Here is a 27,707-nt window from a genome sequence, read left to right as displayed (position 1 = left end):
GAGAGGATTATGGGAAACTAAAAAGCGCTGATTAACCTATTATTTTCCAGAGGGAAAAAAAATAATAGGGCAGCGTGAGAGAGGAGATTACACCCAAAGAGCCATTAATAGAGCTGAGAGACAGAGCACAGCCACCATATTGTTATACAACCCGCGGTAAACCCCTCTCATCGGTGCTGCGCAGCGGGGGGGTGGGGGTGGGGATCATTCACATCGTCACAAAGGGAGGTGCTGCGCCAGCCGGGGGACATTACCTCATAACCACCGTAGAAAACTGTAAGTGGGGAAAGAATTACAGTTCACCAAAATGGTAATAATTTAATTTACAAAATTTCCCAAAATTCCAATTAAAAAAAGAAAAGAAAGAAAAAGAATTTCCGGCAATCTGGCGCATCAAGGGTCAATTGTTATATATTTTTATATTATATTTTTTTCTCTTGGCTGAAGTTACATGATATATATTACTTAATATCCCGAAATGGAACTTACCACAACAGACAAGAGTAAAAAGTGGGGAGAAGGGTCAGCGACCGGGAGGGGTGGGGGGGGGGGGGGGGGGCGAGGGGGAGGGGTGGGGGGGGGGGGAGACAGAGGACGGAGGGGGGAGAAAAACAGAAATTATTTCAATTAGGGTTCATCAAAAATAAATGGATCAAAAACGAATATTCAACTGGAGGAAGTACAAATGCAATGGTAGGGGTGGGGGGGGCCATGCAGCGGGGTTAGTGGATGGAGTGGAAAGGGTTAATGCCAGGCAAGCAAGTGGAGGGTAGAGGATCGGTGGCTGACCAGAGGCTGTAGGACTACAAGTGTCAGCAAGTATTTGGAGTCCACAGTTGATAGGCCACAGTTCCCCCACCTTTGGGTTATAGGAGCGTATGGAGAGGACGACAACAAACCGGAGAACAACGTCAGGGGGTCGATTTAGCTTAAACGAGATCAGGAATAAATCTGTGAAAATTCTAAAAATGATTATAAAATTTGAAAAAAAAAAAGCTCTGATCTGCAGCTGTTATTATACTCCAGAGCTGTACTCACTATTCTGCTGGTGGAGTCACTGTGTACATACATTACATTACTTATCCTGTACTGATCCTGAGTTATATCCTGTATTATACTCCAGAGCTGTACTCACTATTCTGCTGGTGAGATCACTGTGTATATACATTACATTACTTATCCTGTACTGATCCTGAGTTATATCCTGTATTATACCCCAGAGCTGTACTCACTATTCTGCTGGTGAGGTCACTGTGTACATACATTACATTACTTATCCTGTACTGATCGTGAGTTATATCCTGTATTATACTCCAGAGCTGTACTCACTATTCTGCTGGTGGAGTCACTGTGTACATACATTACATTACTTATCCTGTACTGATCCTGAGTTATATCCTGTATTATACTCCAGAGCTGTACTCACTATTCTGCTGGTGAGGTCACTGTGTACATACATTACATTACTTATCCTGTACTGATCCTGAGTTATATCCTGTATTATACTCCAGAGCTGTACTCACTATTCTGCTGGTGAGGTCACTGTGTACATACATTACATTACTTATCCTGTACTGATCCTGAGATATATCCTGTATTATACTCCAGAGCTGTACTCACTATTCTGCTGGTGAGGTCACTGTGTACATACATTACATTACTTATCCTGTACTGATCCTGAGTTATACCCTGTATTATACCCCAGAGCTGTACTCACTATTCTGCTGGTGAGGTCACTGTGTATATACATTACATTACTTACCCTGTACTGATCCTGAGTTATATCCTGTATTATACTCCAGAGCTGTACTCACTATTCTGCTGGTGAGGTCACTGTGTACATACATTACATTACTTACCCTGTACTGATCCTGAGTTATATCCTGTATTATACCCCAGAGCTGTACTCACTATTCTGCTGGTGGAGTCACTGTGTACATACATTACATTACTTATCCTGTACTGATCGTGAGTTATATCCTGTATTATACTCCAGAGCTGTACTCACTATTCTGCTCGTGGAGTCACTGTGTACATACATTACATTACTTATCCTGTACTGATCCTGAGTTATATCCTGTATTATACTTCAGAGCTGTACTCACTATTCTGCTGGTGAGATCACTGTGTACATACATTACATTACTTACCCTGTACTGATCCTGAGTTATATCCTGTATTATACTCCAGAGCTGTACTCACTATTCTGCTGGTGAGGTCACTGTATACATACATTACATTACTTATCCTGTACTGATCCTGAGTTATATCCCGTATTATACCCCAGAGCTGTACTCACTATTCTGCTGGTGAGGTCACTGTGTACATACATTACATTACTTACCCTGTACTGATCCTGAGTTATATCCTGTATTATACTCCAGAGCTGTACTCACTATTCTGCTGGTGGAGTCACTGTGTACATACATTACATTACTTATCCTGTACTGATCCTGAGTTATATCCTGTATTATACTCCAGAGCTGTACTCACTATTCTGCTGGTGAGGTCACTGTATACATACATTACATTACTTATCCTGTACTGATCCTGAGTTATATCCCGTATTATACCCCAGAGCTGTACTCACTATTCTGCTGGTGAGGTCACTGTGTACATACATTACATTACTTATCCTGTACTGATCCTGAGTTATATCCTGTATTATACTCCAGAGCTGTACTCACTATTCTGCTGGTGAGGTCACTGTGTACATACATTACATTACTTATCCTGTACTGATCCTGAGTTATATCCTGTATTATACTCCAGAGCTGTACTCACTATTCTGCTGGTGAGGTCACTGTGTACATACATTACATTACTTATCCTGTACTGATCCTGAGTTATACCCTGTATTATACCCCAGAGCTGTACTCACTATTCTGCTGGTGAGGTCACTGTGTACATACATTACATTACTTATCCTGTACTGATCCTGAGTTATATCCTGTATTATACTCCAGAGCTGTTCTCACTATTCTGCTGGTGAGGTCACTGTGTACATACATTACATTACTTATCCTGTACTGATCCTGAGTTATATCCTGCATTATACTCCAGAGCTGTACTCACTATTCTGCTGGTGAGGTCACTGTGTACGTACATTACATTACTTATCCTGTACTGATCCTGAGTTATATCCTGTATTATACTCCAGAGCTGTACTCACTATTCTGCTGGTGAGGTCACTGTATACATACATTACATTACTTATCCTGTACTGATCCCGAGTTATATCCTGTATTATACCTCAGAGCTGTACTCACTATTCTGCTGGTGAGGTCACTGTGTACATACATTACATTACTTATCCTGTACTGATCCTGAGTTATATCCTGTATTATACTCCAGGGCTCCACTCACTATTCTGCTGGTGAGGTCACTGTGTACATACATTACATTACTTATCCTGTACTGATCCCGAGTTATATCCTGTATTATACCTCAGAGCTGTACTCACTATTCTGCTGGTGAGGTCACTGTGTACATACATTACATTACTTATCCTGTACTGATCCTGAGTTATATCCTGTATTATACTCCAGGGCTCCACTCACTATTCTGCTGGTGAGGTCACTGTGTACATACATTACATTACTTATCCTGTACTGATCCTGAGTTATATCCTGCATTATACTCCAGAGCTGTACTCACTATTCTGCTGGTGAGGTCACTGTGTACGTACATTACATTACTTATCCTGTACTGATCCTGAGTTATATCCTGTATTATACTCCAGGGCTCCACTCACTATTCTGCTGGTGAGGTCACTGTGTACATACATTACATTACTTATCCTGTACTGATCCCGAGTTATATCCTGTATTATACCTCAGAGCTGTACTCACTATTCTGCTGGTGAGGTCACTGTGTACATACATTACATTACTTATCCTGTACTGATCCTGAGTTATATCCTGTATTATACTCCAGGGCTCCACTCACTATTCTGCTGGTGAGGTCACTGTGTACATACATTACATTACTTATCCTGTACTGATCCTGAGTTATATCCTGCATTATACTCCAGAGCTGTACTCACTATTCTGCTGGTGAGGTCACTGTGTACGTACATTACATTACTTATCCTGTACTGATCCTGAGTTATATCCTGTATTATACTCCAGAGCTGTACTCACTATTCTGCTGGTGAGGTCACTGTATACATACATTACATTACTTATCCTGTACTGATCCCGAGTTATATCCTGTATTATACCTCAGAGCTGTACTCACTATTCTGCTGGTGAGGTCACTGTGTACATACATTACATTACTTATCCTGTACTGATCCTGAGTTATATCCTGTATTATACTCCAGGGCTCCACTCACTATTCTGCTGGTGAGGTCACTGTGTACATACATTACATTACTTATCCTGTACTGATCCCGAGTTATATCCTGTATTATACCTCAGAGCTGTACTCACTATTCTGCTGGTGGGGTCACTGTGTACATACATTACATTACTTATCCTGTACTGATCCTGAGTTATATCCTGTATTATACTCCAGAGCTGTACTCACTATTCTGCTGGTGAGGTCACTGTGTACATACATTACATTACTTATCCTGTACTGATCCTGAGTTATATCCTGTATTATACTCCAGAGCTGTACTCACTATTCTGCTGGTGGGGTCACTGTGTACATACATTACATTACTTATCCTGTACTGATCCTGAGTTATATCCTGTATTATACTCCAGAGCTGTACTCACTATTCTGCTGGTGGGGTCACTTATAAATCCTATAAATACATATATAACGGTTATAATGTAACCAGGTCTGATGAGAAGTTGATTACTGCTCTAGAACTGGATTTCTTCAGGTTGATCATATGCAGGACACATGTAACAGCGCTACCTTCATGCAGAGGAATTGAGAAAAATTAAGAAAATCGTCTTCACAGTCCGGCAATTCCAAATTCTTTTAATTGCAAAAATTTTGAAAAGAAAACTCATCCTTTGCTCTCTTTGTTGTTTTCACTAGGACAGTAATAATCATCTTAAAGGGGAAGTCCATCAGTTTTTCCATTCAGCAGGTTCTAGTAGGTAATGGAGGATTCTGCTGCTAAAATTAACTATGTGACCCCCACTGGAATCCGCAGACCCCTTCCTCCCCCAAGTAATGTTTGGGGGCTGCTCTTTGCAGTTTATGCCTCCTCCTTACTGTATGACATCATCTCCTGTTTGTCATTGGCCATAGGCAAGACCCCTCGGCCATTACTTGCCCCTTGGGCTACATGAATTACTGTGTATCCAATGTTACTAAGGCCAATAGTGATTTGCGAAAGAATTTGCTACTTTTTCGCTTCCACGCTGTTATTTTATAAAATTCAGATTTGCTTCGGCGTTTTCAGTTGTAGCCGATTTATCAAATGTGAAAGTTTAAAGGAAAAGGAAAAAGTGGAAAACTTTTTTTTTTTTTTAAATCAACTGGTGCAAGAAAGTTAAACAGATTTGTAAATTACTTCTATTAAAAAATCTTAATCCTTACAGTACTGATTAGCTGCTGAATACTATAGTGGAATTTCTTTTCTTTTTGGAACACAGTGCTCTCTGCTGACACCTCTGTCCATTTTAGGAACTGTCCAGAGCAGCATATGTTTGCTATGGGGATTTTCTCCTACTCTGAACAATTCTTAAAATGGACAGAGGTGTCAGCAGAGAGCACTGTGCTCGTGATGTCAGCAGAGAGCTCTGTGTTCCAAAAAGAATATACTTTCCTCTGTAGTATTCAGCAGCTAATAAGTACTGGAAGGATTAAGATTTTTTAATAGAAGTTGATAAAAAAAAAAAAAAAAAAAGTTTTCCCCCGAAGTACCCCTTTAAATTGTATAACAAAACAATTGTACTGTTCATGTCTATTATCGAGCAGATTAGGTAAACATCCACAATGCAGGGAGAAAAAAATTGTATGTGGACTTCTCTGGATTTCTATATTGATTACTAATTAAATGTGACAAATAAATAACATTCTAAGACAGTGGTCTCAAACTGTGGCCCTCCAGATGTTGCAAAACTTCAACTCTCAGCATGCCCGGACAGCCGTTGGCTGTCCGGGCATGCTGGGAGTTGAAGTTTTGCAACATCTGGGGGGCCACGGTTTGAGACCACTGTTCTAAGACAAACACAATGTTACTATAATATTAACACACAAAGAATTATACCGTTCATGTATTTTATGGAGCACAGTGAGTAAACCTCTACAGTGCATGGAGAGATAAACCTCCACAGGGCAGGTGGAAAACATTAGTGAAACTCTGTTACTGGAGAGTAAACTGATAAAAGCTGTTTCCATTAAAGGGGTACTCTGCCCCAAACATCTAATCCCCTATCCAAAGGATAAGGCACAAGATGTCTGGTCGCGGGTGGTCCGGCTGCTGATCTCCGGGCCGGCGCCACAGTGTTCTAAACATGGAAGCTTGGAGCTTCAGTGTTCGTGACGTAACGCCACACCGACTCCATTCCTGTCTATGGGAGGGGGCGTGACGCTCCTGGTCGCCCGTCATCTGGAGATTGCAGGGGGCTTTTCTTTGGATAAGAGATAGATAGGGGTGGAGTACTAGGGTCTAGGGGTGGAGTACCCCTTTAAGGAGAGGATATCAGAAGTGCAGGATTCACAGGTGCACACGACGCCTGGTGAGAGACAAGACTGGTTAGTGTGAACTGTGCCCTGATGCAAACAACTCTCGGAAAAAACTCAAAAGACGTGCTATACTGAAGAAAAGCTGGGTGATGTAACTGGACAATCTAAACTCTATGGAGAGTCTGTAGCCGGACCTGAAGGGGGCGCTGTATACAGGGCATCCGAAGGATACTGAAGAACTGAAACACATTTGCAAGGAGGAATACTATTAAATTCCACCTTGATTAAACATTTGGTGAAGGTGACTGCTGCTAAATGGGGATCTTAGGGTTACTATTCAAGAGTTCACTTACTTTTTCTCCCTGCACTGTTGAGGTTTACTCAATAAAAGACATGAACAATACAAGCGTCTGTGTCTTATCTACACTGTGTTTGTCTATAATTTTGTCTCAAATACCAACCAGACCACAATATATTAGTAATTGATGTAGGAATCCAGTGAATTACAAAGAGTTCACTTACTTTTTCTCCCTGCACTGTTGAGGTTTACTCAATAAAAGACATGAACAATACAAGCGTCTGTGTCTTATCTACACTGTGTTTGTCTATAATTTTGTCTTAAATACCAACCAGACCACAATATATTAGTAATTGATGTAGGAATCCAGTGAATTATAAAGAGTTCACTTATTTTTTCTCCCTGCACTGTTGAGGTTTACTCAATAAAAGACATGAACAATACAAGCGTCTGTGTCTTATCAGTTTAGTTACACTGTGTTTGTCTATAATTTTGACTCAGATAACAACCAGACCACAATGGATTAGTAATTGATGTAGGGATCGGTGAATTACAAAGAGTTCACTTACTTTTTCTCCCTGCACTGTTGAGGTTTACTCAATAAAAGACATGAACAATACAAGCGTCTGTGTCTTATCAGTTTAGTTACACTGTGTTTGTCTATAATTTTGACTCAGATAACAACCAGACCACAATGGATTAGTAATTGATGTAGGGATCCAGTGAATTACAAAGGGTTCATTTACATTTTCCTGCAACTCTAAATCCTCCAGCTGCCTACTTACGGTAAAGACTATTTCCACCTGCACAAACTACTACTTATCTGTTGAAATACATCCAAAAAAACAAACACAAATAGAGACTTTGCAAAACTAAAAGAAAAAATAACAAATGTGCGTCTACAGCTACAGAACTATGTGTCTCCATGGCTACAGACTCTCAAAAACGACTGTAATTTCTGTTCTAGCGATTTTATTCACACCTTTTTTTTTCTCCTCAGGCCTTTTGTGCTGCTTTGTAAATATGAAAATATTTGAATAATCATTTTTGCGCCACTATTGGTTTTTTATTTGCGCAAAAAAAAAATTTTTTTGTTGTTGCAGCCATATTGGATTTTTCTTGCGTTAAAATTGCAGAGTTTGGCGCCAAAATCGCCAATTTTTCCGCCAAATTTTCCATCCCAGAAATTTCTGGTGGAAACATCTCATGAAATATTCCATGGTTACTAGTGCCCAGACAAGCGATAACTGTATGAATAAAAAAATTCTGAGCTTAAAGGGGTACTCCCGTGGCAAACTTTTTTTTTTAAATCAACTGGTGCCAGAAAGTTAAACGGATTTGTAAATTATATAAAGTAGAAATAGATAGTGGCAGTGGCACCTAACGGTATATTGAAAAAATGCAGCAAAGTTAATAATAGAGGTCCCACAGCTAGCAAACTATAGTGGTAGTCCATATATATTCAAAATGTCCTGCGTAACAGTGGTGCCGGGACAGAAGTGCTTTTGCACGAAATCAACCGGTTAATCGCCTCCTGAGCTTCCCGCACTTATCCCTGCCCCAGGGACGGACTTCATGCCGATTAGCAGCTAGCGTCTAACTGTGAGTTGCCGGACCCCCATTTCTTTGTTACTAGCAGGATTTGTAAATTACTTCTATTAAAAAATCTTAATCCTTCCAGTACTTTTTAGGGGCTGTATACTACACAGGAAATGTTTTTCTTTATGGATTTCTCTTCTGTCACGAGCACAGTGCTCTCTGCTGACATCTCTGTCCATTTTAGGAACTGTCCAGAGCAGCAAATGTTTGCTACGGGGATTTTCTCCTGCTCTGGACAGTTCCTAAAATGGACAGAGATGTCAGCAGAGAGCACTGTCATCGTGACAGAAGAGAAATCCATAAAGAAAAACATTTCCTCTGTAGCATATAGCAGCAGATAAGTACTGGAAGAATTAAGATTTTTTAATTGAAGTAATTTACAAATCTATTTAACTTTCTGGCACCAGCTGATTTAAAAACACATTTTTTTTTTCAACGGGAGTATTCCTTTAAATGTGAGTGCAGGTGCTGTGACTAGAGATGAGCGAACTTACAGTAAATTTGATTCGTCACGAACTTCTCGGCTCGGCAGTTGATGACTTTTCCTGCGTAAATTAGTTCAGCCTTCAGGTGCTCCGGTGGGCTGGAAAAAGTGGATACAGTCCTAGGAAAGAGTCTCCTAGGACTGTATCCACCTTTTCCAGCCCACCGGAGCACCGGAAAGCTGAACTAATTTATGCAGGTTAAGTCATCAACTGCCGAGCCGAGAAGTGCGTGACGAATCTAATTTACTTTAAGTTCGCTCATCTCTAGCTGTGACCAAGAAAAAAATAAAATAAATATATATAATTTTTTTTTTTATATATATATATATATATATATATATAGATATATATTATATATAGTATATCATCATAGATATATAGATATATATATATATATTCATTTTCTTTATCACTTTGGGGGAGATTCTCAAAGAATTTTAAGAAAATTTGTTATAATAAAAAAAAAATTATATATATATATATATTTATTTATTTTAATTAGCTCACCACACCACCTTCACAGGTAGTGTGTCCTGCAGAACAGCTCAGGCTCCATTTAAGAAGTCTCAAAACTGATTGGGATTTTTACGCCAAGCCAGAACTCTCTCCAGAAGGAAAGAGGACCCATCTGCAGATCTGGACACCTCTTCAGGTGTAACGGAGATTCAAGTTAGGCCATTTAGCACTCCGCGGGCTTCTGGGTAAAAAAATATTTATATATATATATATATATATATATATATATATATAAAAAAAATTTATAACAAATTTTCTCAAAATTCTTTGAGAATCTCCCCCAAAGTGATAAAGAGAATGAACGCCCTTTTCTCTCTCCCTTATATTTTTGGAACATACATTTAGTAGGAGTATCACATGACTAGAGGACCAGACTACATTGGGTTTGTTTGTAGTCTGTAACCATGGAAATACAGTTTTGCATTAAAGCTGTAGACCAGTATTTCCCAACTAGGGTGCCTCAAGCTGTTGCAAAACTACAACTCCCAGCATGCCCGGACAGCCTTCGGCTGTCCGGGCATGCTGGGAGTTGTAGTTTTGCAACAGCTGGAGGCACCTTAGTTGGGAAACACTGCTGTTGACCATAGCTGATAGGTATTTTTAGCCTTTTTAATGACTGCATGACAAAGCCTCAACCTATATATATATATATATATATCCACTACCTACAGGTTATGTATTAAAAAATGGCTGAATCGACCCCTTGATTTTGGCGGTGGGGGAGGGGATGATGGAGAGCACTACATCTGGAGGATGATGAGTGTGATCACTTATTAGTGTACGGTGTGGCCGTCATGCACTAGGTCTGGTGGTCTCAGTGTGTCTGGTTAATGGATGGAGGTGACAGCCCACCGCTAGCACATGTGGGTGAAGCATTGCAGAGGGTCTCAGACTATTAGTGGTGTGTACTGACTGCACCATACCTACCTCCCAGCCAGTGCTCTGTGTAACAAGAAGATAAAAAAACAGCGTCAGCCGGACAGTGCACAATCACGGGCCGAGGCAACCGGCGGCTCTGGGGCCGTGGCAGAACTACAACACCCAGCATGTCATGTCTGAGCCTCAGTATACAACCACCAGCCTCTGGAGTGGAAATACCAAGACTAAGGCAAAGCATTCTGGGAATTTCAGTGCTGAACCACAGACTGACAACCGCGGGTGACCTACATATACCCTGCGATATACATACGAAATTACACAACACGGAATAGTGACTTTACTTCTTATTACTGTGTGATAGATAGATAAATAGATAGATAGATATGAGATAGATAGATAGATATGAGATAGATAGATAGATAGATATGAGATAGATAGATAGATATGAGATAGATAGATAGATAGATATGAGATAGATAGATAGATAGATATGAGATAGATAGATAGATGAGATAGATAGATATGAGATAGATAGATATGAGATAGATAGATAGATATGAGATAGATAGATAGATATGAGATAGATAGATAGATGAGATAGATAGATATGAGATAGATAGATATGAGATAGATAGATATGAGATAGATAGATATGAGATAGATAGATATGAGATAGATATGAGATAGATAGATATGAGATAGATAGATAGATAGATATGAGATAGATAGATATGAGATAGATAGATATGAGATAGATAGATAGATATGAGATAGATAGATATGAGATAGATATGAGATAGATGGATATGAGATAGATAGATATGAGATAGATAGATAGATAGGAGATAGATAGATAGATAGATAGATAGATAGGAGAGAGATAGATAGATAGGAGATAGATAGATATGAGATAGATAGATATGAGATAGATAGATATGAGATAGATAGATATGAGATAGATAGATATGAGATAGATAGATATGAGATAGATAGATAGATATGAGATAGATAGATAGATATGAGATAGATAGATATGAGACAGATAGATATGAGACAGATAGATATGAGACAGATAGATATGAGATAGATAGATATGAGATAGATAGATAGATAGATATTAGATGGATAGATAGATATGAGATAGATAGATATGAGATAAATATAGATAGATAGATTAGATAGATAGATATGAGATAAATAGATAGATAGATATGAGATAGATAGATATAGATAGATATGAGATAGATAGATATTAGATAGATAGGAGATAGATAGATTTGAGATCTGATAACATTACATGTATACAGATTGTTCAGTATATAACATATGGGGCTTATATAAGATCTGGGCTCCGCTCGCAGTATTACGTCTTCCGCTGGAGAAGGTCACCACTACAGGGGGGTAATCACCCGCCTGATCTGCAGACACGAGGCGGGTGCAGAGAGACGTCTACAGTAAATGTCAGCCCGGATGGATGAGACGCCTTCACCTTCTTCAGGTATTATATGCGCACAAAGAAGAAACTAACAAGAAACATCTGAAGAACTATGAAGTGTCAGAGTCATCTATACGGGAGCTGCAATAACCCCTGTGGACACTAGAGGGCGCTCTGTGATCATTTCTGAGGTGGTCTATCTAGTCAGTAACACTGGAGTCGTATCCCACAGGACGGTCCTGACGTGTCCCCATTACCTGGTGGACGATCTTGCTGAACGCTTCCTGCAGTTTACCGTGAATCGTACACAGTTTCTTGGCGTCTCGGTTGGCCTCGTGTATGGGGATGAGCACTTTGTAGACGTCGTTCACGGCCTCGTACATTCCGGCCTGGAAGATAGTGAGTGATGGTGATAAGAGGCCGAGGTTATAATAATAATAATCTATAAATTACATCAGTGTTTCCCAACCAGGGTGCCTCCAGCTGTTGCAAAACTACAACTCCCAGCATGCCCGGACAGCCGAAGGCTGTCCGGGCATGCTGGGAGTTGTAGTTTTGCAACATCTGGTGGCACCCTGGTTGGGAAACACTGAATTACACAGTCATATGGGCTCCTCCTGGTGTGATGTCATCACCGTGGGCCAATCATAACATTCCCCTGCTGCTCCTCCTCCCCTCTCACAGCACATAGCCTGCAGCTGCATCCCCCTCCTCTCTGCCTTCTATTTACCAGGTTACACTGGGTGATTCCCCCTATCCACAGGTAAATTATGAACATTAAAGGCGTACTCCGCCCCTGGCATCTTATCCCCTATCCAAAGGATAGGGGAAAAGATGTCAGATTGCCGGGGTCCCGTTGCTGGGGACCCCGGGGATCGCCGCTGCGGCACCCCGCCATCGTTACTGCACAGAGCGAGTTCGCTCTGTGCGTAATGACGGACAATACAGGGGCCGGAGCATCGTTACGTCATGGCTCCGCCCCTCATGACATCACGACCCGTCCCCTTAATGCAAGTCTATGGCAGGGGGCGTGACGACCGCCACGCCCCCTCCCATAGACTTGTATTGACGGGGGCGGGCCGTGACATCACGAGGGGCGGAGCCATGACGTAACGATGCTCCGGCCCCTGTATTGCCCATCATTACGTGCAGAGCGATCTCACTCTGCGCAGTAATGATAGCGCAGTGCCGTAGCGGCGATCCTCGGGGTCCCCAGCAGCGGGACCCCGGCGATCTGACATCTTAGCCCCTATCCTTTGGATAGGGGATAAGATGTCTAGGGGTGGAGTACCCCTTTAAGAGAGATCCTGCAGGTAGGTGAAGGGAAACTGCAGGCTGCTGGGAGGTCACTACATCCTACTTTGTCACAAGTTCATGTATTTACACATGTATTACTGATGAAAAGCAAATATAACAAGTGGTCAAGGCTTAAAGGGGTTTTCCAGGTACAAACTACTTTTTATATCAACTGGCTCCAGAAAGTTAAACAGATTTGTAAATTTACTTCTATTAAAAAATCTTAATCCTTCCAATAATTATCAGCTGCTGAAGTTGAGTTGTTCTTTTCTGTCTGGCAACAGTGCTCTCTGCCGACATCTCTGCTTGTCTCGGGAACTGCACAGAGTAGAAGAGGTTTGCTATGTGGATTTGCTTCTACTCTGGACAGTTCCCGAGACAGGTGTCATCAGAGAGCACTTAGACAGAAAAGAACAACTCAACTTCAGCAGCTCATAAGTACTGAAAGGATTAAGATTTTTTAATAGAAGTAATTTACAAATCTGTTTAACTTTCTGGAGGCAGTTGATATATATAAAAAAAAGTTTTTTTCCTGGAATACCCCTATAAAGGGGTTATGCAGGAAAAGAAAACCCGAGCTAATTTCTTTAAAAAACAGCTCCACGTCTGTCCCCAGGTTGGGTGTGGTATTACAACTTGGCTCCATTCACTTCAATGGAACTGAACTGAGCTTCAGAACCGCACCCAACCTGGAGACAGACAGGGAGTGTTTTCTGACAGAAATTAACTCTGTTTTTCTATTCCCAGATAACCCCTTTATAGGGGTACTCCGGAGGAAAAAAACTTTTTCAAATCAACTGGTGCCAGAAACTACACAGATTCGTAAATTACTTCTATATAAAAATCTTAATCCTTCCAGTACTTATCAGCTGCTGTATGCTCCAGGAGAAGTTGTGTAGTTCTTCCCAGTCTGACCACAGTGCTCACTGCTGCCACCTCTGTCCGTGTCTGGATCACATGAGGTTTGCTATAGGAATTTGCTCCTGCTCCGGACAGAGGTGTCAGCAGAAAGCCTGGAAAGAACTACACAACTTCCTCTGGAGCATACAGCAGCTGATAAGTACTGGAAGGATTAATATTTTTATATAGAAGTAATTTACAAATCTGTTTAACTTTCTGGAACCAGTTGATTTGAAAACAATTTTTTTTCCTCCTGAGTACCCCTTTAACGGGATACTCCGCCCCCTTGACATCTTATCCCCTATCCAAAGGATAGGGGATAAGATGTCAGATCGCTGGGGTCCCGCTGCTGGGGACCCCCGGTATTGCCGCTGCAGCACCCTGCTTATCATTACTGCACAGAGCGGGTTCGCTCTGTGCGTAATGACGGGCGATACAGGGGCCGGAGCATCGTTACGTCACGGCCCGTCCCCCTCAATACGAGTCTATGGGAGGGGGCGTGGTGTAGTCACGCCCCTGCCATAGACTTGTATTAAGGGGGCGGGCTGTGATGTCACGAGGGGCGGAGCCATGACGTCACGCTGCTCCGTCCCCTGTATCGCCCCTCATTACGCACAGAGCGAACCCGCTCTGTGCAGTAATGATAGCGCGGTGCCGCAGCGGCGATCCCCGAGGTTCCCAGCAGCGGGACCCCAGTGATCTGACATCTTATCCCCTATCCTTTGGATAGGGGATAAGATGTCTAGGGGCGGAGTACACCTTTAAGCATACAGCACTACCCAAATACTGTAATAAAGAAGTGCAGGGTGTCTTAAAGTATTACTATCATTATAGAAAACTTCTGACATGTCTAAACTTTGTATAGGTCGGGACCTCCCCCACGATCATGAGATATAGCTGTGTGAGGCGGCAGTAGCGTGCTTCACTCCCCGGATCGGTGGTCAGACCATATGAAAGCAGGTGATGGCTCTACAGACTATTATAGAGCCATCACCTGCTGTCAGTGGGGGACCCCGACCGACCAAACTTCGGACATGTCAAAAGTTTTCTATAATAGAAGCAACATTTTTTTTACCCCTTAAAGGGGTACTCCGGTGAAAATTCCAGTACTTATTAGCTGCTGAATACTACAGCGGAAATTCTTTTCTTTTTGAAACACAGAGCTCTCTGCTGACATCACGGGCACAGTGCTCTCTGCTGACACCTCTGTCCATTTTAGGAACTGTCCAGAGCAGCATATGTTTGCTATGGGGATTTCCTTTTAATCTGGACAGTTCCTAAAATGGACAGAGATGTCAGCAGAGAGCACTGTGGTCATGATGTCAGCAGAGAGCTCTGTGTTTCAAACGGAAAAGAATTTCCACTGTAGTATTCAGCAGCTAATAAGTACAAGAAGGATTAAGATTTTTTAATAGAAGTAATTTACAAATCTGTTTAACTTTCTGGCACCAGTTTATTTAAAATGAAATAAAAAAAAAACATAGTTTTTCACCGGAGTACCCCTTTAACCCCTTAAGGACTCAGCCCATTTTGGCCTTAAGGACTCAGACAATTTAATTTTTACGTTTTCATTTTTTCCTCCTCGCCTTCTAAAAATCATAACTCTTTTATATTTTCATCCACAGACTAGTATGAGGGCTTGTTTTTTGCGCGACCAGTTGTCCTTTGTAATGACATCACTCATTATATCATAAAATGTATGGCGCAACCAAAAAACACTATTTTTGTGGGGAAATTAAAACGAAAAACGCAATTTTGCTAATTTTGGAAGGTTTTGTTTTCACGCCGTACAATTTATGGTAAAAATGACGTGTGTTCTTTATTCTGAGGGTCAATACGATTAAAATGATGCCCATTATTACATACTTTTATATTATTGTTGCGCTTAAAAAAAAATCAAACACTTTTTAACCAAATTTGTACGTTTATAATCCCTTTATTTTGATGACCTCTAACTTTTTTATTTTTCCGTATAAGTGGCGGTATGGGGGCTCATTTTTTGCGCCATGATCTGTACTTTTTTTTGATACCACATTTGCATATAAAAAACTTTTAATACATTTTTTATAATTTTTTTTAAAATAAAATGTATTAAAAAAGTAGAAATTTTGGACTTTATTTTTTTTCGTACACGCCGTTCACCGTACAGGATCATTAACATTTTATTTTAATAGTTCGGACATTTACGCACGCGGCGATACCAAATATGTCTATAAAAAAAGTTTTTTACGCTTTTTGGGGGTAAAATAGGAAAAAACGGACGTTTTACTTTTTTATTGGGGGAGGGGATTTTTCACTTTTTTTTTACTTTTACTTTTACATTTTTTTTTACACTTGAATAGTCCCCATAGGGGACTATTCATAGCAATACCATGATTGCTAATACTGATCTGTTCTATGTATAGGACATAGAACAGATCAGTATTATCGGTCATCTCCTGCTCTGGTCTGCTCGATCACAGACCAGAGCAGGAGACGCCGGGAGCCGCACGGAGGAAGGAGAGGGGACCTCCGTGCGGCGTTATGAATGATCGGATCCCCGCAGCAGCGCTGCGGGCGATCCGATCGTTCATTTAAATCGCGAACTGCCGCAGATGCCGGGATCTGTATTGATCCCGGCACCTGAGGGGTTAATGGCGGACGCCCGCGAGATCGCGGGCGTCGGCCATTGCTGGCGGGTCCCTGGCTGCGATCAGCAGCCGGGATCAGCCGCGCATGACACGGGCATCGCTCCGATGCCCGCGGTTATGCTTAGGACGTAAATGTACGTCCTGGTGCGTTAAGTACCACCTCACCAGGACGTACATTTACGTCCTGCGTCCTTAAGGGGTTAAAGCATTAGGGTATGTTCACACATACTACATATGCTGCAAATTTTCTGCTGCAGATTTTCTACAGACAAGTCAATTAGAAAATCTGCAGCATATACAGTATGGGAACATGTGAACGTACCCTTACTGTAAAGCTTTGATCGGATGGGGTGTCAGTGCTGAGTTGTCCCACCGACCTCTATATATAGTCGGATGAAGCACGCAGCTGTGCTCTTCGCTCCCCAGGTCGCCAATCTTTGACATGGATCACCAATTCTTGTTATCAGGGGGGGTCCTGACGATCAGACCCCAGAACAATTAAATAGGCTACCACAGTGTTTCCCAACCAGGGTGCCTCCAGCTGTTGCAAAACTACAACTCCCAGCATGCCCGGACAGCCAAAGGCTGTCCGGGCATGCTGGGTGTTGTAGTTTTACAACAGCTGGAGGCACCCTGGTTGGGAAACACTGTGATAGGCGATTTAAATGTTTGAAATGTCAGTTCTTCTATAAGCAGAATGTATAAATTGCGTAAGAGGCTGGGTGATGTATAAGACAAAGCCTTTGTCGCTTTTTCTCCCCCCCCCATATTTAGAGCGAATTAACATTTCCCGGTAGGAGACAAATTAAAAGTTGCCTATAAGAAGCCTCTGATGTAAAGAAGGTAGAAGAACGCGTGAAAAACGACCGGAGATCTTTTTATTTGTATATATATATATATATATATATATATATCTATCTCAACTGGCTCCAGAAAGTTAAACAGATTTGTAAATGACGTCTATTAAAAAATCTTAATCCTTCCAATAATTATCAGCTGCTGAAGTTGAGTTGTTGTTTTCTGTCTGACAACAGTGCTCTCTGCCGACATCTCTGTCTGTCTCCTGAACTGCACAGAGTAGAAGAGGTTTGCTATTGGGATTTGCTCCTACTCTGGACAGTTCCCGAGACCCGTGTCATCAGAGAGCACTTAGACAGAAAATAACAACTCAACTTCAGCAGCTCATAAGTAGTGAAAGGATTAAGATATTTTAGTAGAAGTCATTTACAAATCTGTTTAACTTTCTGGAGCTTGTTGATGTATAAAAAAAAAAGATTTTTCCTGGATGACCCCTTTAAGCTTAGGTTACCATGGAGAACGAGGACGCCGCCTGTTCTAGGAGCCCGACCAGCCCGGCCTCGGTAAAGTATTTCCCCGAGCAGATTCCCTCTTCGTCCGGCGACACCACGTCGTCCGACACCGCAGACTCTTCCAAGACGTTGGAGGAAATATTCTGCGGGAAAAAACAGATCACATCTCATTGTACTACGGGTTGAGGGTTTTTAATTCCGGTTTTATGTAAATAAAGCTTAGATATTGTTGAAAACGTTCAGCAACTTTCTTTATAAGATCTCTGCTTGCTAGCAGTGAATGGAAACTTTATAGTCTACATCGGTGTTTTCCAACCAGTGTGGCTGCAGCTGTTGGCAAAACTACAACTCCCAACATGCCCGGACAGCCAAAGGCTGTCCGGGCATGCTGGGAATTGTAGTTTCGCAACATCTGGACGCACCGTAGTTGGGAAACACTGTCCTAGAGAATGCATGGAGTGCATGCCAACCCCGTGCAGCGGGGAGATTTAGGGACCACGTGGGGGCTCCCAGCAGTTGGACCCCTGCACGATTATACACTTTTCTTCTATCCTGTGGATATGGGATAAGTTTTCAAAGGCTGGAGTACCCCTATAATTCAATATAAACAATCTACTGTGAGATATATATATATATATATATATATAATATACTAGCTGAGTACTCGGCGTTGCCCGGTTTTTCCTTCCTAATCCTTGTTGGGGAGGAAAATCAACAAAGGAGGAAACTTTTGACTTCATATCCCGTCCTCATATATTGTTGTCATATCCCAACCCCATATCCCGACCTCCTATCCCGTCCTCCTATCCCGTCCTCCTATCCCGACCCCCTATCCCGTCCCCCTACGCTGACCTCCCATCCCGTCCTCCCATCCCGTCCTCCCATCCCGACCTGTAATATGTGACCAGGTATTGAAATATCTCCAGCTGTACGGAAGTTATGCCAGAACATACATTTCCCATTGATTTTCATGGGACTTTAAACAAAACCCCCGACCCTCACAAATGGGGGTAGTTAAGGGTTAAATTAATTATCCTAAATTTTAAGTGGACATATAAGTAACATGTGACCAAGTATTATGGAAATATCTCCAGCCGTTTGGAAGTTATGCAGTAACATATATTTCCCATTGACTTGTATGGGACTTTAAACAAAAACCCCGACCCTGGCAAATGGGGGTGAGTAAGGGTTAAATCACCTATCCTATGTGTGTTGGTGACATATAAGTAACATGTGACCAAGTTTCATGTTAATATCTTTAGCCATTTGGACGTTTTTGTGGAACATACATACACACATACATATATATATATATACACATACACACATATACATACATACACACATACATACATATATACATACATACACACATACATATATATATATATATATACATACACACATACATATATATATATATACATACACACATACATATATATATATATATATACATACACACATACATATATATATATACACACATACATACATATACACACATACATACATACACACATACATATATATATACACACATACATACATACACACATACATATATATATACACACATACATACATATATACACACATACATACATATATACACACATACATACATACATATATACACACATACATACATATATATATATATATATACACACATACATACATATATATATACACACATACATACATATATATATACACACATACATATATATATATATATACACATACACACATATACATACATACACACATATATACACACATACATACATACACACACACATACATATATATATACACACATACATACATATATATATACACACATACATACATATATATATATATATATATACACATACACACATATACATACATACACACATACATATATATATATACATACATACACACACACATTGAGTTTTATATATATAGATATTTATATACATACATATAGCTCTATATATACGTCCGCAGTACAACTCCCCTTTCTATTCTGATATGCTACAATGTATCAAGTGTACAAGTGCAGGTAAAAAAGTATCAACTTCATACAATGATTAAAGGGGTACTCCGGTGGAAAACTTTTATTTTTATTTTTTAAATCAACTGGTACCAGTAAGTTAAACAGATTTGTAAATTACTTCTATTAAAAAATCTTAATCCTTCCAGTACGTATTAGCTGCTGAATACTACAGAGGACATTCTTTTCTTTTTGGAACACAGAGCTCTCTGCTGACATCACGAGCACAGTGCTCTCTGCTGACATCTCTGTCCATTTTAAGAACTGTCCAGAGTAGGAGAAAATCCCCATAGCAAGCATATGCTGCTCGGGACAGTTCCTAAAATGGACAGAGATGTCAGCAGAGAGCACTGTGCTCGTGATGTCAGCAGAGAGCCCTGTGTTCCAAAAAGAAAATAATTTCCTCTGTAGTATTCTGCAGCTAATAAGTACTGGAAGGATTAAGATTTTTTAATAGAAGTCATTTACAAATCTGTTTCACTTTCTGGCACCAGTTGATTTAAAAAAAATAAAACAACACCAATGGTTCCCAACAAGCAGAGATCCTGAAATTGGTGAGAGATTAAAATTTGTAGTAATTTGGCTTTATTTCTGGACTCTCTGCCGTATATACACCTGGAACGTGACGCAACCGACGGGTAGATACTTGCGGTCTTCTAGCATGCTGAGATATTCGGCGACCAGCGCTGCGGAGTGCACCAGGCACTGCGCGGATTCGGCGTGGTTGCTTCTTTCAGAGTGTTTGCCCGCCATGTTCTGCAGCCACGTTAAGCGAAGATCTGGGGACGTCTGGTAACCTTTGGCAATTCTAAAACAAAGAAAGAAAAAGAATAAAAAACAAAATAATGATGTAAGAGTAAAAAGGCATTAAAGGGTGTGCAGACCATTCTACTGTCCAAACGCATCTTAAAACGACGAAATAGCCGGAGGCTTTCCTTAAAGATTTCACACAGTTATTTGTACACGGCTTCTATGCAGAGCCATGTGTCTCCATGGTTACAGACTACAAACAACCCCTGTGTAGTCTGATCATGGGTAGGTCGCAAAAGGAGGAGGCAGAAGGTGTGGAGTAAACTGGATTAAAGGGGTACTCCGCCCCTAGCCATCTAATCCCCTATCCAAAGGATAAGGGATAAGATGTCACATCGCGGGGGTCCCGCTGCTGGGGACCCCCGGGATCTTGGCTGCAGCACCCACCTGTTGCAGCTTCCGGAAACGCTGGAGGCTTCGGCTCTCGACCACGGTGACAGGAGATCGTGACGCCCCTCAATGCAAGTCTATAGGAGGGGGCGTGACGGCCGTCACGCCCCCTCCCATAGACTTGCATTGAGGGGGCGGTGCGCAACGTCACACGGGGGCGGAGTCGTGACGCAACGATCTCCCGTCACCGTGGTCGTGAGGCGTTAGGAGGAGAGCCTCCAGCACTGCTGGAAGCCGCAACAGGTGGGTGCTGCAGCCGAGATCCCGGGGGTTGCCAGCGGCGGGACCCCCGCGATCTGACATCTTATCCCCTACACAGGATTACAGTCAATGTTGAACTTTCAAAATCACTTATAGTGTCCTTGTCAAAAGTTTTGATTAGTCAGGGTCTCAGTGCTGACCCCCCCCCCCCCCCCCACCAAGATCTAACCAGGTGAACCTCGCAGCAGGGAGCTTCACTCTCCTATTTGGCACTCAGCCAGTCAGATTTAAGGTGAAGGCTTCAGACTATAATGAAGTCACCTGCGATCAGTAGACGACTCAACACTGAGACCCTGATCGATCAAAACTATTGATATGTCCCTGCGACATGCCAACAGTTTCCTATAATGATAGTAATGCTTTAACCAACCCCTCCAAGAATTAGGCTGGCTTCACATCACGATTTGAGTGTCCACTACACAGATACGATTTCAGAAGCTCAAATCTGCAGAAATCATATCTGTGTACGGAGCCATTAACTATTATGGGGCTGCGGACGCGATCGTAGTCAGCTAGTGACTACTATCCGGTCATTACCAGATTACCAGATCATAGTCAGTAGTTGACTACGATCGAGTCCGCAGCCCCATAATAGTTAATGGCTCCGTGCACAGACACGATTTCTGCCAATTTGAGCTTCTGAACTCGTATCTGTGTAGTGGACACTCAAATCGTGATGTGAAGCCAGCCTTAAGGTATGTTCACATGTACTAGATAGACTGAGAATTTTCATCTGCAGATTTTAAGCTTCAGATTTTCTGCTAGTAAGTCAATCATAAAATCTGCAGCAAATATAGCACATGAGAACACACCCTTAAGAAAAGTTTTGACATTTTACAAGTTTTGATCAGATAGGGTCACAGTGCTGAGTTTGCCCACTGATCTCTAGATATAGCTGGGTGAAGAACACTGCTGTGCCCTTCCCTCCCCAGCTCAGCTGGAACTCATTACAGTAGACGGACTCCATACACTTATAATGGCAAAGAGCAGCACGAGTCTCCCGACTATATTTAATAAACAATGGATGTCTCAGCACCGAAAACCCCTGACTGATCAAAACTTTTAAAATGTCTGTGAGACATGGACCCCAATTCTTGTCATCGGGGGGAGCTATAGTGATCAGACTTTGCCTCGCTGCTCCATTAGAAGTCTATGGGCAACAAGACAAGGATTGCTGAAAGTCAGAGACCAATGTATGCTGCGCTCACTTATTCCCGCTCGTTCTCCTGATCAGTGGAGAAATCAGTACTGAGACCTAAAAAGGTACCTTTCATCCAAAAAAAACTTTTGATATATTATAGATTGATGTATGCAGAATAACCTTCCAATTGCATGTTATTAAAAAATATGCTTCTTTCTATTTAATTTTCCTCTTTGAAAAAATTACCACTAGGGGTCTCCCTACCAGTCCTGGGCCGCAAGTCCTTTATTTTTTTATATAGATTTCAGACTCATGCTTGAGTCCTAAATCTCAGACTCCAGCCGGGACACAGACAAGCTCAGCTGGCATCTCTGAATCTTCTCCTCTCTGTTTACAACTGCATGTGCAGAGAGAAGAAAGATCGGAGCTCAGATAGTAAAATGAATGAGGGCATGCAGTAAGGCAGAGTCAGGGGTATGCTCTTCTGTGCTATGAGAACAGTCAAAAAGACAGGCAGGGAGCAGTGCTGAGCTTGTCTGTGTCCCGGCTGCAGGACTCCAGCATGAGTCTGAAATCTATAAAAAAGGGCTTGCGGTCAGGACTGGTAGGGAGACCTCTAGTGGTCATTATTTCTATAACAAAAATTAAATAAAAAGAAGCATATTTTTTAATAACATGCAATTGGATGGTTATTCTGCATACATTAATCTATAATATATCAAAAGATTTTTTGGGATGAAAGGTCCCCTTTAACTGATCTAAACTTTTCACATGTCCGTACAACATGTCAAGTGACAGCGCCCATTTAATTATTTCATTTTGGATGCAGTGAAGTCCTAAAAAATGGGTGTAAAAGTCTACAATACCCTTTGAGCAGCGGTAAAACCTCCCCCACCTGTACATAAGGTCAATCAGCATCTCCGGGTCCTCCTGGTGCTCCTTCATCTTCACCGTGTCTGACAGGATCATATGGAGGTTAAAGACCAGATCCTGAACCTGAAACACAAAACGTTACGTCAGATCAAATGATCCTAAATGGAAAACTGATGTCAAATTACAAAACTGGTTTTAGAGTATATGGAAAAAGATCAAATAAAAAGTGTCAAGAATAGGACACGAGTCCCACGAAGTGATACAGGCGAAACTCAAAAAATTAAATATCGTGCTAAAGTCCATTGTATTCCAGTAATGCAAATTAACTGGTGCCAGAAAGTTAAACAGATTTGTCAATTACTTCTATTAAAAAAATCTTAATCCTTCCAGTACTTATCAGCTGCTGTATACTGCAGAGGAAATTCTTTTCTTTTTGAATTACTTTTCTGTCTGACCACAGTGCTCTCTGCTGACACCTCTGTCCATGTCAAGAACTATCCAGAGAAGAAGCTAATCCCCATAGCAAACCTCTCCTGCTCTGGACAGTTCCTAAAATGGACAGAGGTGTCAGGAGAGAGCACTGTTGTCAAACAGAAAGGAAATTCAAAAAGAAAAGAACTTCCTCTGTAGTATACAGCAGCTGATAAATACTGGAAGGATTAAGTTTTTTTTTAATAGAAGTAATTGACAAATCTGTTTAACTTTCTGGCACCAGTTAATTAGCATTACTGGAATTCTGTACTCTTTACCTGTATTTACTGAAGTGTATGCACTGACTGGTGTCTGGTAGCGCCCCCTACAGTACAGGGAGGTATTACATGTTCTATACTCTTTACCTGTATTACTGAAGTGTATGCACTGACTGGTGTCTGGTAGCGCCCCCTTCAGTACAGGGAGGTATTACATGTTCTGTACTCTTTACCTGTATTACTGAAGTGTATGCACTGACTGGTATCTAGTAGCGCCCCCTACAGTACAGGGAGGTATTACATGTTCTGTACTCTTTACCTGTATTCCTAAAGTGCATGCACTGACTGGTGTCTGGTAGCGCCCCCTACAGTACAGGCTAGTATTACATGTTCTGTACTCTTTACCTGTATTCCTAAAGTGCATGCACTGTCTGGTGTCTGGTAGCGCCCCTACAGTACAGGGAGGTATTACATGTTCTGTACTCTTTACCTGTATTACTGAAGTGTATGCACTGACTGATGTCTGGTAGCGCCCCCTACAGTACAGGGAGGTATTACATGTTCTGTACTCTTTACCTGTATTACTGAAGTGTATGCACTGACTGGTATCTAGTAGCGCCCCCTACAGTACAGGGAGGTATTACATGTTCTGTACTCTTTACCTGTATTACTGAAGTGTATGCACTGACTGGTGTCTGGTAGCGCCCCCTACAGTACAGGGAGGTATTAAATGTTCTGTACTCTTTACCTGTATTACTGAAGTGTATGCACTGACTGGTGTCTGGTAGTGCCCCCTACAGTACAGGGAGGTATTACATGTTCTGTACTCTTTACCTGTATTACTGAAGTGCATGCACTGACTGGTGTCTGGTAGCGCCCCCTACAGTACAGGGAGGTATTACATGTTCTGTACTCTTTACCTGTGCCAGGGTTAGCTGCTCCTTTTGACACCAAGTAAGGGCGGCTCCATTTTACTTTTTTTTAGGGCACTATGTGTACTGTAGAGGACCCTAAAGAAGCTCCTGTCCTCTACATAGACCAGTGTTTCCCAACGAGGGCGCCTCCAGCTGTTGCAAAACTACAACTCCCAGCATGCCCGGACAGCCTTTGGCTGTCCAGGCATGCTGGGAGTTGTGGTTTTGCAACAGCTGGAGGCACCCTCATTGGAAAACACTGAAATAGTTAATGATTTACAGCTCCCAGCAGATTTTTATTACTTTTATATGTAAGGATTTGCCTCATCTATATTAGTTATCTACTTATTTTTCTTTAATCCTCACTTTTTCCTATTTTTGGATGACATTTTGGTGGCTTCAGAACCAATTACCAGGTTTCCATAGAGTTATGGTCTCAACATACAATGGTTTCAACATATAATGGCCGCCCTGGAACCGATTAATATTGTAACTTGAGGGACCACTGTATATGTCTGTCTACAGTGAGCTCCCTCTAGTGGTGGCTAAAGTCAGACAGAATTGCATCATCCATGTATTGAGCTGCATTATAAGAAGAAGATGTGAAACTATGTGGGAAAAGTTCCCAGCTGGACACTGTACGCACCTGATCAGGGAACGTGGTCTCGCGCAGCTCCAGATCTTCCTCGGCATAGGTCAATATGGTCTTCAGCGAGCGCCTCAAAAACTCCTCATTGAAATTCTGAGATGTTCCGACCAGGGATGACAAGGACATTGTCACCTGCATCTTCACCCGGGCGAAATTCTGTAATGTAAAGTCCGCAGACAGAAAACTCTGTCAAAATCTCTGCTTGCTGTCGTTGAAATGTATTTTACAGACCGGAGCCACTGCATTAGGCCAGGACAGTGTTTCCCAACCAGGGTGGCTCCAGCTGTTGCAAAACTACAACTCTCAGCATGCCCGGACAGGCTTCGGCTAAATTATCACAAGGCTAATAACCGCTACACAAAATCACAGCAGAATCCGGGAACATCGAACAGAATATCAAGTAAAAAAATAAAATAAAATAAAAAGCCGAATTCAAAATCTCCAACTGTTTGGTGAATACAGCTGTTTTGCGTTGTCTCCATGGTTACAGACTACAAACAAAACCCTGTGTAGTCAGAAGTGACACTTATGTGCTGCCGCCTGGTTTTCTTCATAACCTACAAACCGTAGATGGAAGAAAGTGGCACATGTGGCATCAGACTACACAGGGTTCGCTTGTAGTCTGTAACCATGGAGACGCAATGGTCTGCAGAGCAGCTGTGTACACAAAACGACAGCAGATTTCTTTGAGACGATGTGCACGGAAGCTTCATTTCATTCTGTTTTTAGATGCATTGGAGGATCCCAAAATATTCATTGCAAAAGTCTACACACCATATAAATCGCCCATCATCCATCCCAGGCACCCATTGTCCTTACACCAGTGTGTCCCAACCAAGGTGCCTCCAGCTGTTGCGAAACTACAACTCCCAGCATGCCCGGACAGCCGTTGGCTGTCCGGGCATGCTGGGAGTTGTAGTTTTGCAACAGCTGAAGGCACCCTAGTTGAAAAACACTGGCCTAGGAGATCTGAGTGTTCCCCAACCAATGTGTCTTCAGCTGTTGCAAAACTACAAATCCCAGCATGTGGCTGTCCGGGAATCCCGGAGTTGTAGTTTTGCAACAGCTGGAGGCACCCTGGTTGGAAAACACTGGCCTAGGAGATCTGAGTGATTCCAAACCAATGTGCCTTCAGCTGTAGCAAAACTACAAATCCCAGCATGCGGCTGTCTGGGAATCCAGGAGTTGTAGTTTTGCAACAGCTGGAGGCACCCTGGTTGGAAAACACTGGCCTAGGAGATCTGAGTGTTCCCCAACCAATGTGCCTTCAGCTGTTGCAAAACTACAAATCCCAGCATGCGGCTGTCTGGGAATCCAGGAGTTGTAGTTTTGCAACAGCTGGAGGCACCCTGGTTGGAAAACACTGGCCTAGGAGATCTGAGTGTTCCCCAACCAATGTGCCTTCAGCTGTTGCAAAACTACAAATCCCAGCATGCGGCTGTCTGGGAATCCAGGAGTTGTAGTTTTGCAACAGCTGGAGGCACCCTGGTTGGGAAACACTGGCCTAGGAGATCGTAGTGTTTCCCAAACAATGTGCCTTCAGCTGTTGCAAAACTACAAATCCCAGCATGCGGCTGTCTGGGAATCCAGGAGTTGTAGTTTTGCAACAGCTGGAGGCACCCTGGTTGGGAAACATTGGCCTAGGAGATCGTAGTGTTTCCCAAACAATGTGCCTTCAGCTGTTGCAAAACTACAAATCCCAGCATACGGCTGTCTGGGAATCCAGGAGTTGTAGTTTTGCAACAGCTGGAGGCACCCTGGTTGGGAAACACTGGCCTAGGAGATCGTAGTGTTTCCCAAACAATGTGCCTTCAGCTGTTGCAAAACTACAAATCCCAGCATGCGGCTGTCTGGGAATCCCGGAGTTGTAGTTGTGCAACAGCTGGAGGCACCCTGGTTGGGAAACACTGGCCTAGGAGATCTGAGTTTTTCCCAAACAATGTGCCTTCAGCTGTTGCAAAACTACAAATCCCAGCATGTGGCTTTCTGGG

General features: G+C 42.1%; 1 protein-coding gene across 17 annotated transcripts in view; it reads right to left on the bottom strand.

The window, feature by feature from the left end:
- The window catches only part of DOCK7 (dedicator of cytokinesis 7), a 211,460-nt gene that overhangs the window by 7,623 nt on the left and 176,130 nt on the right, over positions 1 to 27,707 (bottom strand). For 12 of the 17 annotated variants that reach the window (XM_056532871.1, XM_056532874.1, XM_056532880.1 and 9 more), the window contains 6 exons: positions 25,714 to 25,872; positions 23,487 to 23,587; positions 20,605 to 20,797; positions 17,942 to 18,085; positions 12,064 to 12,195; positions 10,420 to 10,434 (listed from right to left, as the gene is read on the bottom strand). In XM_056532871.1, the coding sequence (XP_056388846.1) occupies positions 10,420 to 10,434; positions 12,064 to 12,195; positions 17,942 to 18,085; positions 20,605 to 20,797; positions 23,487 to 23,587; positions 25,714 to 25,872 (744 nt within the window). The remainder of the gene's footprint in view (positions 1 to 10,419; positions 10,435 to 12,063; positions 12,196 to 17,941; positions 18,086 to 20,604; positions 20,798 to 23,486; positions 23,588 to 25,713; positions 25,873 to 27,707) is intronic. The other 5 variants (XM_056532876.1, XM_056532882.1, XM_056532885.1 and 2 more) reach the window with 1 other exon arrangement.

The sequence above is a fragment of the Hyla sarda genome, chromosome 7, assembly GCF_029499605.1.
Source record: "Hyla sarda isolate aHylSar1 chromosome 7, aHylSar1.hap1, whole genome shotgun sequence".
NCBI lineage: Eukaryota > Metazoa > Chordata > Amphibia > Anura > Hylidae > Hyla > Hyla sarda.
The sequence above is the reverse complement of the archived record's forward strand: the minus strand, read 5'-3'. Positions and strand labels throughout refer to the sequence as shown.